The sequence below is a fragment of the Siphateles boraxobius genome, unplaced genomic scaffold (genome assembly GCF_051911475.1).
Source record: "Siphateles boraxobius isolate OS27281-9 unplaced genomic scaffold, OSU_SipBor_1 12, whole genome shotgun sequence".
NCBI lineage: Eukaryota > Metazoa > Chordata > Actinopteri > Cypriniformes > Leuciscidae > Siphateles > Siphateles boraxobius.
This window is the reverse complement of record NW_027508722.1, coordinates 22459854-22471775: the sequence shown is the minus strand read 5'-3', so window position 1 is coordinate 22471775 and position 11922 is coordinate 22459854. Positions and strand designations below refer to the sequence as shown.

At 35.6% G+C, this 11922-nt stretch overlaps 3 protein-coding genes across 4 annotated transcripts; 2 read left to right on the top strand and 1 right to left on the bottom strand.

Annotated features, from left to right (window-relative positions):
- Positions 1 to 1251: 1251 nt before the first annotated feature.
- Positions 1252 to 5236, top strand: LOC143721932 (interferon-inducible GTPase 5-like). Of its 2 annotated transcripts, none has more exons than XM_077212884.1 (2): positions 1252 to 1386; positions 1931 to 5236. In XM_077212884.1, exon 2 carries the CDS (start codon positions 1939 to 1941, stop codon positions 3103 to 3105), a length of 1167 nt encoding a protein of 388 aa, XP_077068999.1. In that variant the 5' UTR covers positions 1252 to 1386; positions 1931 to 1938; the 3' UTR covers positions 3106 to 5236. The 2 variants fall into 2 exon arrangements, with proteins under 2 accessions (XP_077068999.1, XP_077069009.1); XM_077212894.1 differs by having other exon boundaries at positions 1325 to 1390; positions 1931 to 3498.
- LOC143721943 (interferon-inducible GTPase 5-like) lies at positions 3777 to 5236 on the top strand. Its single transcript, XM_077212904.1, has one exon. The coding sequence runs from the start codon at positions 3777 to 3779 to the stop codon at positions 4920 to 4922; it is 1146 nt and encodes a 381-aa protein (XP_077069019.1). The 3' UTR covers positions 4923 to 5236.
- A 2046-nt stretch (positions 5237 to 7282) lies between these two features.
- irgq1 (immunity-related GTPase family, q1) lies at positions 7283 to 11626 on the bottom strand. Its single transcript, XM_077212870.1, has 3 exons — positions 11244 to 11626; positions 9789 to 10523; positions 7283 to 8684 (listed from the first exon to the last, which is right to left on the bottom strand). The coding sequence occupies exons 1-3, from the start codon at positions 11249 to 11251 to the stop codon at positions 7976 to 7978; spliced, it is 1452 nt and encodes a 483-aa protein (XP_077068985.1). The 5' UTR covers positions 11252 to 11626; the 3' UTR covers positions 7283 to 7975.
- Between the last annotated feature and the right edge of the window lie 296 nt (positions 11627 to 11922).

Sequence of the window (11922 nt, the reverse complement as noted above, 5' to 3'; positions counted from 1 at the left end):
TCAAGCATCTGGACAACGTCACACTTCATATTGCTGTTACAGCATCAACCGGCGGAGGAAAATCCAGTTTTATCAATGCAATGCGAGGTCTTCAACCCGATGATGTCAATGCAGCTCCCACTGGAGTGACTGAGATAACAATGACACCAACCACAGTCAAAAGGTCATGACACTGCTGTGGTCATTGATCTTTTTGGTTAAGCTATAGCTTATTGCCAATAATAAGAATCATAACTCTGTTTTAAAACATGTAAATAACTTTTAAAAAATATTTTTTTTTTCTTGGACTTTAAACCAAGACAAAAAGTAAAACAATCAAGAATGCGATAGCTATATAGAGTGCACTTGGGGTGGGGCATTGAAACAACACAAATATGTTATATCTAGATTTCATATGAACACCTTATTTTTAGACTGGATTATTTTCTGTTCTGATTTTGTAGCTTAATATTACTAATCCAAAAATGTAGCCATTTGAGCATGAACAAAAGGATGCTTTTTGCATTTAATGGATCATAAGAATTGCCCATATGTCATGTAGCCTACTGCAGTATTTTTCAAAGAGACCACTTTTAAATGTTTTTATAAACTAATAGCTAAAAGTAAGAATATGTAAAGATTTTCTGAAAGCTATACTGATTGCTCTATTGTGTGCTGTGGCCTAATTATTAATAATACTAATTGAGTAGTCTATTTTTAACAGTTGTTTTTTTCCCCAGTAAAATGGTTGCAAAGTAAATGATAGCCTAATAATAATAATAAAAATCCAAAAGAGAAAATATTTGACTGTTATAGCCTAATAATCAACTGATGCTACCATAATAGATGAACAACAGTTTGTAACAACCTCATGGAGCAAAGTAGCCTCGCCAGACGCAGCAATAAATAATCTGTATCTGGACCATATGTGTCAAATTGTTCGTCTTAATACAAACAAAAACATCGAGAAACTGCTTTTGTTTCCTCTTTCGTCGAGCCAGATGTCTTTTCTACGGACTTTATTTAAGTATAGCCTACTGGCTGGTTTCAGTAACGGAGCGAACGAAACTGATTTAACCGAATTAAATGCACCAAAAAATTAAAAGATAAGAGGATCGTATGTGAATGGCGGATGGCAACAGAGCTTCTCAGTGCAGCGATTTAATTGGCCATTTGGGCTGTCACTCACATATCCCAGTTTCGTTTACGCTACATGAGACACGCCTACAATGACGCAAACTGTAAATGTTTAGGAAGAAGAAAGGAGTTCTTGGGAAATGAAACTGTCTGTGACTGTTACAGCGCCATATTTCTGTCTGTAATTTTTTTAAAAATCTTATTTCTTAAGCCTCTCCTGTAACTTAAGACAGCCACAGTGTGTCATTGGCCTATGCTGGAACCAAAAACGTAAGTAGAAATTAAACCAAAATTACACTACAACCTTTACACATTACATTTATGCTGCTGAAGCTAATTATCCATTTGGTTTGTTACCATAATATCTATTTTATGAATCATGGTAAACTTTTACCGCGGGATGTGTGGGCATAAGCTCTCCGCAGAAAAGGTTAATCAGGCTGCAGATGTAACCATAAAATGTTATTTCTGTGTTGTTGTTTTAACTTAAACTGTCCGAACATAAATTGCCTCTAATTCCATTTTATTCAAAGATTTTAGTTTTATTAGTCTAACCAAATGTTAGTTGATAAACATGATCAACCAGAATTATTGCAGTCCCTGACCATTTAGGAACAGCAAAACACCACCTAGCCGGTAAACAGTAACAAGGTCTCTGCGTTGACTATACATTAATTAAACAAAGCACTTTGGGTTAAATGTGAATAACATAACTGAAACTATTTAATGATTATTGTAATAACAGGAATTATTTGAATTTAGGCTTCAATGATAAATGTTGAAGCATATCCTTCTATATACTTAACTTTTACAGTTTAAAACATGGAAACTCAAGACCCTGCTGTTGTTGAGGCAGTAAAGGCATCAGGCGAGTCCAGCCTGGAAAACGCTACAGCAAAAGCTAAAGAAACATTTGACAAGTTGTTAAATGTCTCACTTAACATCGCCGTGACTGGAAAGACAGGATCTGGGAAATCCTCCTTTGTAAATGCACTTAGAGGTGTAAGTGAAGATGATGATGGAGCAGCACCTACTGGAGTTACAGAAACTACAACGAAGGCCACCATGTATGAACATCCTATGCCAAATGTCAAGATCTGGGACCTGCCTGGAATAGGAACACCAAAATTCAAAGCAGATAAATATCTTAAAGATGTCAAACTTGACACCTATGATTTCTTCATTATCCTTAGCTCAGAAAGGTTCATGCAGAATGACATCATGCTGGCTAAAGAAATAAGAAAACAGAAGAAAAACTTTTACTTTGTTCGTTCCAAGATTGACAATGACACCAGAGCAGAGGAAAAGAAAAAGGGATTTGATGAGCAGAAAGTTCTTGCCATAATAAGAGAGGACTGTCAAAAAAACTTGAAAGAATTGGGAGACCCCAAAGTTTTCTTGATATCGTCTTTCGACTTGGAGAAATATGATTTTGAAATACTTCAAAACACTCTCGAAGAAGAGCTTCCAGACCATAAGAGATCTGCTCTTCTACAAGCCTGGCCAGTGTGCTCCGCAGCATCTCTTGAGAAGAAGATCAAATTCTTCGAAGGCATGATCTGGGCTGCATCTCTTGCCTCTGCTGGTATAGCAGTGGTCCCTGTGCCTGGTCTGTCTGTAGCATGTGATGCAAGCATGGTGTTGCTTTTCCTCACAAGGTGCTACTATGCATTTGGTTTGGATGATGGATCACTGTCAAGGCTTTCGGAAAAACTGAACAAGCCCTTGGTGGAACATCTGACCAAATCAAAGTTAGCAACTGCCATCCGTGAAAAAACAACGGCCAGGATTCAAGTCTCTGTTGCACTTGCAACACTTGCTACCGTTGAATATGCTGCAAGCCTCCTTCCAGGTGTGGGCAGTGTTGCTGCTGCAGGAATATCATTCGCTACTACTTATTCCATCTTGAGAGAAGGATTAAAAGAACTGGCAAATATTGCACGAGAAATCAGAAAAGAGGCAGAGCTGGACACACTAACTATGCAGTAACTCACAGATGTCCTGAACATGTGTTTCATTAAGAATGTATATGGTTTATATTGATTTTATTGGTTAATTTAATTTAGGGCATGTAAACATTTTCTACCTTTCTTATGGATTTAATGGCCATATTATGTTTGATTGTTTGCTGATTAGAAAGGAGATTACAGTACCACTATATGTCTTCACTATACATATGGATGATTTCATAAGTCATTAATACTGTCAGGGAGTTAAATAGTTTACAATTTGTGTTAATTTTCTCTGAAATCTGGACACATTTCAGTCTTACATATAATGTATTTGTTCTATCAAATATCATACAATAAAAAATGAAAATATATACCTTTCTGTGAGAAATATTTGTGTGGATTAACTATACACCCAGTGTTATAGTATTTCTAATTTTCTATACATTTTCGATACACTGTCGATCACAGAAAAAAAAAATCAGATTGTGATATAAATATACAATCTCAGTTGGGACTGGGAGATAGTAAATTTGTGAAAAAGTCAGATGTGAAATATGCATGACCCACCAAAAGAAGTTATGACTTTAAATTTAGTTAAACCATGCAATTATTTATTATAGAAGATGTATCCCTTCTATAATATTGTGTTTATGTATTTTACAGTAAAGAATTTAACCAGGCATAAAGACAGAAAAATCTTCTTCTGACATGGATTTATCTGGAGCTTTGCAGAGACTGGGAGAAGATGACCCAAATGCAGCTGTTGCAAAGGCTAAAGAACAACTGGAAAGTTTTGACAGTGTGACTCTGAATATTGCTGTAACTGGGGAAACAGGAGCAGGAAAATCTGCATTCATTAACGCATTTCGAGGTCTGGGTGATGATGACGATAATTCTGCACCAACTGGAATAACTGAAACCACGGCACAAATGACCATGTACACCCATCCCACGAAATCAAACATCCGACTGTGGGACCTGCCTGGGATTGGTATGCCAAAATTCAAGGCTAACAAATTTCTCAAAGAAGTTAAATTTGAGACATATGATTTATTTATCATCATTTCCTCAGAGAGGTTCAAGGAAAATGATGTCTTTCTGGCCAAGGAGATACAAAAAAAGAAGAAAAGTTTTTATTTTGTCCGGACCAAGATTGATAATGACATTCGCTCAGAGGCGCAGAAAAGAAATTTCAATGAGCAGCAGGTACTTTGCACAATTAGAGAGAACTGCAACAGAAATTTGAAAGAAGTTGGAAACCCCAAGGTGTTTCTGATATCCTCTTATGACTTGGGAAAATATGACTTCCAAGACCTGGTAGATACCATAGAGTCAGACCTTTCAGAACACAAGAGTTTTGCTCTGGTTCGGTCTGTGCCTGTGTACTCTCTGGCAATGCTAGAAAAGAAAAAAGAGTATCTGGAGAAGCTTATTTGGCTTGCAGCATTGGCCTCAGGTTTGGTTGCCTTGGTCCCTCACCCTGGAGTATCTCTGTTTATCGACAAGACGGTATTGATGAACTTTCTCGTAATGTGTCATTGCAATTTGGGTTTGAATGAGAAATCACTCATCAAACTGTCAGAGAGAATGGACAAGCCTGTCTCACAGCTGCAGTCAGCTATAAAGTATCCTGTAACATTAGCAGTGGTAAACACACTGGCAATTAGGCCTCGTACATCTATGACAAAACCGTTGAAAAGCTTAGAGGATTTGCTAGATAGTAAATTTCTTGTAACCAGTTTTATGAATGCAGCTGAGGCCTTCAAAGCGACACACACTGTCTTGAGTGGAGCTCTAAACGACATGATCAATGACATGAGACATGTTCTCCAAGCAGCAGGTTTGGATGAATAAAATCAAAGAGATGTTTACCAAAACTGTTCATGTTAAATAAGAACATCAAAACTTTGTTTATTAGCCATAGGTTTGGGGAATTCAAACTGGAGAGTTATCCCTCAAAAAAGTAAAATGGCTAGAAGAGAAAGTTAAACTGAATATTGTCCAATAATTGTGTTTGTATTTTATCAAGGTGCATGGTAAATGGAATGGAATTTTAACAACAGAATTGGTCAAATGTGTAAAAATGTGGGAATCTGGTGGCTGGTGTAAGAAATTTTCTGTCTAATCTTTTTATTGTGCAATTTAGTAAATGAGGACTATTAACTTCACTGAATGTTTAATTGTCTTACAATGTAGAAGGGCTTTATGCTAAGGGTTAGGATCTCTTTTATCTTTTACTTAACAATAAACCGTTTCAGTGTATATATATATATATATATATATATATATATATATATATATATATTCAGTATATTCCATGGTTATGTTTTAATTAATTAATTTGTTTTAGCCATATGATTAATGAAATTACACTTGATGAAAATACATGCTAATGTCAATGAAATTAGACTTGAAATTACACATGACAAATAATAATAAAATGCATATGAAATGTGTTGACTTTCAGGATGAGCTATAGTTGTGAGTTAGGGATTTGCATGTATTATCCAAAATGTGTGTGGTTTACTTTAAAAAGGGCCAAAGATAATAAATAGAAATAAAACAAATAACATTTTTAGGTTTATATTAATAAATGTGTTGTGCTTGTCTGAAATTAAAAATGTTGTTCCATGGTGCTACATTTTGCTTACATAGCCTATGTAATTTAAGATATAGTGTTGGCAATTCATTTGTTGAATTCTCAAAAGTGTTGGTTTGATGTGTGAATACATGAAGCTATTGTAAGACGAAAATAAAAATGCCCTTTGTTCCCTTTGTTTATTTTTGGGCGTTTTATGAGCTACATGACACATTTTTTATTTATGAAGCCTATTGAAAAGTAAGGTGTGACTAAGCTGTTGTGTTGGGTGCCACAGTAAAAGATTAGTCCAGTTCTTATCATTGATACCTAGCAAGGAATCAGGAAGTATTTGTTTGTGCTGTTACCCATAACAACATGAAGCACTTAGAAGTTGATCCGAAAAATGCACATAGCATGATTCATGCTTGTCTTACAGGGACAAATAACTAGCATCTAGATTAGCATAGTTTCACTAAAATTATTTCTATGATTTTCAGGTCTGTTAAAAAAATCTAAACATTATGTAGTTATAGTATAATTAACCAGTCAATTACAAACTGTTTTTATGGTTTGCATAACAAGAGAAGTGTGGTACATTTTTCATGAACCTTTTATTAAAGAAATAGTCTAATTTACATTTAGTCATTTAGCAGACGCCTTTGTCCAAAGCGTCTTACAAATGAGGACTAAAGCAAGCGAGTCGTCATGAAGAGGCAAAAACAACGCAAGAAGTGCTCAAAATACAAAGTTCAGGCATTGCTTATAGTAGCATAAACCAGACAAGGGACGATTACAGGAAAAGGATTTTTTAAATTAAGTTAAAGGCAGTGGAAAGAGTTTGTCTTCCATGAGTTAAATGCTCATGGAATAGTTTGTCCTTACACTCCTGAAGAGTTTTCAGCTGTCTTTTGAACGTTGTCAGGGATTCTTTATTCCGGATGAAGGTATTTCTGACTTGATTTGACAATCTGCATAGCAGTCCCCATCTATTCTATTCTTTTGCAATAATTTGGACAATAAAAATCAAAATGTAGTGCCTTTGAATCAGAATATTTGAAGCCTGTAAGCTTGATACTGACAATTAAAATAGAGCACATCCATGTGATTTCATTACAAAATGTCCTACATTTTTATTTTATAGCATTATATTTTACAGTCCCGTTTCACATGCTGTACTTATTGTAGTAATGACACTAATTATGTATTAACCCTGAACCTACCCCTAAACCTTAACCCATGTGTCACGATTCCCGTCTTATGTTTTCCTTGTCTTGTGTTGACTTTTGTTATTTCCTGTTCTGTGCCATGTTTTGTAGTCCTTTGTAGTTTTTCTTGTTTATTAGTCTCTCCAGGTGTTTCTAATTAGCCCCGCCCCCTTGTTATCTTGTTTAGCTTGTTTGCCTGTGTATTTAAACCCCTGTGCTTCAGTTGTGTTTTGTCGGTCGCTGTTTTGATGTTGCTGGTAGCTGTTCCGTGTTCCTGTCCTGAGTCCATTGGATTACCTGTTTGTTTTATTAAAGTGCTTGCATTTGGATTCTCTCTCTGCTTCTTCCTTGCTGCATCATGACACCATGTGGTTACCTTGCACTACTGAAATGAAATGAAATACATTGAAAGTGTATGTACTGCAAAATAAAGTGCAACCAATTTCTGTTTATTTATAACTACTTCAATTACAATATAACTTTTAAAACATATGACTTGAGAAAAAACTTAGTTGATCAGTGCACCAAGTGCAAACCATTTACATCATATAACAGACAGGATGCTTCTGATCACCAAGAGTTTTATTTTCTTTACATGTTTCAAAGACACAATCAACTATACAGTATATTAATACATGCTTATATTTTGATTGATTATGTAGTACCTGTAAGGGAGTATGTTTATCAGTATACACTCAAAATACGATTCTTCACAATCATAGCTTTACTGAGAAAGCGAATCGAGAGAGCTCCCTGATAATGAGAAGACGCACGCACACACGCGGCCAATCAGATGTATCCATTTTAACAGTGTTAACATTTAGATTTTTAACATCATATGAATTTACTAAATATATAAATTGATAGAAAACATTAAAATTTTAGTGTATTTGACAACATGTAATTATTTCATAATTTTAGCCGTTTACTCATTGTATGAACTGAAATGATCCCATGAATTAAACCTCAAGAAAGCACATACAGTAGTTCGTCAGCATATTACACTTATTCCATTCACATATTATATTGCACACCAATTATAAACAAAAACAGTAGTACGCAGAAATATTTGATGGTAAATTAAACAGTTTATTTCTGCATCATATCTCATGTTTGTTATTTTATTTATGTTGCTTTACTATTCTTGCTATGTAATATGCAAAAGCACTTGCCCTGACAGTGTTGAGGTCACTGGACAGTGCACTTTCCAAGCCTATAAAGTCAAATGCACTTCTGTTTAGGCTGTTGATGAGAAAAATCTGTTGTTCATACAGTTTTGCCATCTGAAGCTCTTGTGTATATTGTGCCCGTAGCCCATCAAGTATCTCAGTCTCATCACAGTACAAATCTGTTCGCGTCTGTAGATGACAATCTGTTTTGGTTTGGACGAAGAGGTAATGCTTCCTTAGTTGTTCAACTGCTTTAGCTAGTTTTATATGCCGTGCTTTCTGACAGTCTGATAGAATGATGATATAGAAGTCATAACAATCAATGGCTTGTTTCGTCCAATTCATTGAGTAATCCATGTTTGCCTCTATGCCAGATACATCCCAGAACTGGACATTTGGGTATCCAGGACTTATTGCAGGGCTGCTGATGTATGCTGCATCACTCACCTCATTCTCAAGACCAATTAAGGCATTTACTAGAGTGGATGCTCCAGACCCCGTCTCACCCAAAACTGCCACATCAAGCTTAAAGTCACTCAGAGCCTCTAGTACAACACTGACTTTTGCGGCTCCAAAGCCTGTGCTCTTATACATATTTTGCAATGTTGTGATGTCGTCAGCTTGAAGTTTTCCAGTCTCCTGGATGTGGTGTGTAGCATGCCTAAAGTAATAAAGAAATATCAATTAAATGAATGATAGCAATGATGTGACATTCATTGATTGTCCTCTCTATTCATTTATTCAGAAATACATAATAAATTCCAAACATTCAATTACTTTGATAAACCTGATTTATGGCGATGTTCTTAATTTCTGAATTAAAATAAGGGTTTAAAGCAGTGTTATTCATGCCAGGCCAGTAGTTTGCGGTCCCTTTTTAAATAAATATTACACGCATATAGACTGAACACATAATACGCATGCGCATGACATCACCATTTTCACCAATTCGCGTTTTTTTGTTGTTGTTTTTTTACATGGGAACGATAATGGTACAGTTTTCAAAAACTTGCACTTTGAAACACGATTTCAAAAGCTTGCATTTTCAGGCCGCCAAAAAGCATAAAAAGTTTTCTGTTTTTAGTTGAAAACGGTGTTGTGTAAACAGACCCTCAATTGTGATATTTGATTTTGGGTATAAAGTAAAAAGTATCAGCTGATTCCAATGTCCTCATATAATAATGAAGAAAAAAGGCCCATTCAAGTTTTTATTCTTGACAAATAAAACTTCATTAAGTAAAAATTACTACTTTTTGATGTTTGATAACTTTTTTCCCTCACAAATAAAAATCATGTTTTTTTTAATCTTAAACAGATCAGGAAATTATATCGTAGAAAGGACCCCAGCAGACCCTTATTGAGTCAACAAGTCAATAAAATAACAAATAAAAATTGATATTGACTTGTAAAATGTAATGTGGTGCAACTCCCTAAACTTGTTTTTTATATTCTGTATCATATGTTTATGTTAAGTACTGGAATGCCACAGCAAATTCTTTGTGTTAAATTTTGCCAATAAAACTTATAAAAAAAATAAAAAATTGAAATCTTTTGGAGAGTAATGGTTAAGATGTGTACCTTTATTACAGGTGTTAGGACAATATGTTATTACTTTTTACTTTACTCAAAATTGTATTGAGAATGAAAATGTTGTAAGGTATACATTTCTAAGAACATCATATTAATTACACTCTCTTCCAAACTATTTGAATTACCAAGACAAATTACTGTTTTGAACAAGCATTTAGTAATAATACATACTCACCTTGCATTAATCCAACCTCCGTGAAACATCTTGTCCAGAAAACTTGAAAATACTTCTGCTCTAAGCTGAGAAACCTCATTCTTAAGAGTGTCCATGAGGTTCTGCATCTCGTAATTTTGTGTCTCATGGGCTGAAACTAGGAACACGTGGGGGTCTAATTTCTTCTCCTTTAGATACTTCTCACAGTCTCGTCTCATTTGATCCAATGCACTTTTTTCAGAGAATTTGCTTTTCTTTCTTTGGGATAGCATATCATTGTCAACTTTTGTTCTAATAAAATAAAACGGCTTCTTTTGTTGCCCAATTTCGTCGATCAAAAGCATGTTGTTTTCTCTGACTCTCTCTGATATCACAACCATAAACATGTCATATAGATCAAAATTCATTGTCTTTACATAACTCTTGGATGTAAAGGAAGGGGTGCCCATCCCTGGAAGATCCCACAGTCTGACGTGTGGGAGATTTGAATGCGGATACATAGTTGGTTGCTTTGTGGTTTCTACAGCTCCAGTTGGAGCCGCCCGAGTGTCATCAGGATTCAGTCCGAGGAACACATTGATAAGAGAAGACTTTCCTGCACCAGACTCTCCAGTCACAGCGATATCTATCTTAAAATGGTCAAAAACCTCCAAAAGCGAAATAAGCTGATGGGGAATTTTCTCTGGGCTTTCAGAAGCAAACACATCCTTGATTTTGTTTAAATGATCCTCTTGAATTTTTTCTGGCATGTAAAATCTATTGAAAACATGATAATGTCAACATTTTATGCTTTAACGTTAAAAAAAATAACATTATTCCATCATCGCACATTTGGAGTGTTTGGCCTTCTCTAGTTGGGGCCAATGAACTATTTAAAAAGAGCACCCTTGGCCTCAGGAGTTCTCTCGAAATCTCTCAACAGACACTCTTTTAAAGGTGCATCAAACTTGACTGAATATTTGAGTTATCAAACAGACATAAATCAGATTTTTTAATCAATTTACTTTCGGTAATTTGTTGTGCCCAGTGTAGACAGTATAACTGATTATAATTGTTTCTATATTATCTTTTGTCGCGTCGAAAAAAATATTTTAAAAACTTTTAAAAACACATCTCTAGAACCTGCTTTTTTCTTTTCGTTGTTGCGTCTCGCGTTTTTAAACGCTTCTGACTTTGGGAAATGGAGATACTAGTCAACTATACGGTCGTATAGGCCTAACTACCTAAAACACGCACAAAAAAATAACATCGCATTGATATTTAGCGTTGTCATGTTTTTAAAGAGATTGATAGGCGTAAATATGCTATAGCTAACGTTACCAGGAAATTCAGTCGAAACTAAAGCCATTTTTTTAACACAACGATTTTGACAAGTGGATAACGTTTTAAACATTCAATTTCAACACTTATTAGTTACACTTTTTCAATGATAGGCAAACTCATGACAGTCTTGCCAAGTAGCCTAAATCCACTCACCTATCCATTGCGCTGTGGTTTGGCGGTTTCACTTTCCACGGAATCCCAGTGAAATCGAAAATAGGCTATATGGGCGATGTGCAAAAAATGCATTAACAAAAGCAACACGCTGTCATATTTCTCATGCTTTCTTGACAATTTACTTTCAGAACAGCGGATCCTAATAAAAAACGACGACTGTCTGTCTTCACGCCGAATTAGCCTACCAAACTAAACGTGGCCAACCGCAGTACACGACCGCTAGGAGGAGGGATGGGAACGACGTCATGAAAGCTAATTAATAGACAAACAAATGAATTGTCGGCCTGTTTTGAAAGTCAGGTTTACCTGACACAATGGCACACTATAACAGCATCAAAACATATGAAACTCATTTTTAAAGGAAACTGGAATAATGCTGGTGAAGCCCAACCACTTCTGAACCAAACGTAGTAGGCTCTAGTATTACAAATGAAGTTCTGTCTCAATCCAGCGGAGGGCAGCAAAGAACATTTATAGATCATTAAAGGGTTTTTCACCAAGAAATTCTTCTATCGCTTTATGAACTTTCTGCAGCGTCAAAACGATAGTGGCGTTGCTGTCAATGGGGGGATAGAAATCTCTCAGATTTCATTAAAAAGATCTTCATTTGTGTTCCGAAGATGAACGAAAGTCTTACGGGTTTGGAACGACATGAGGT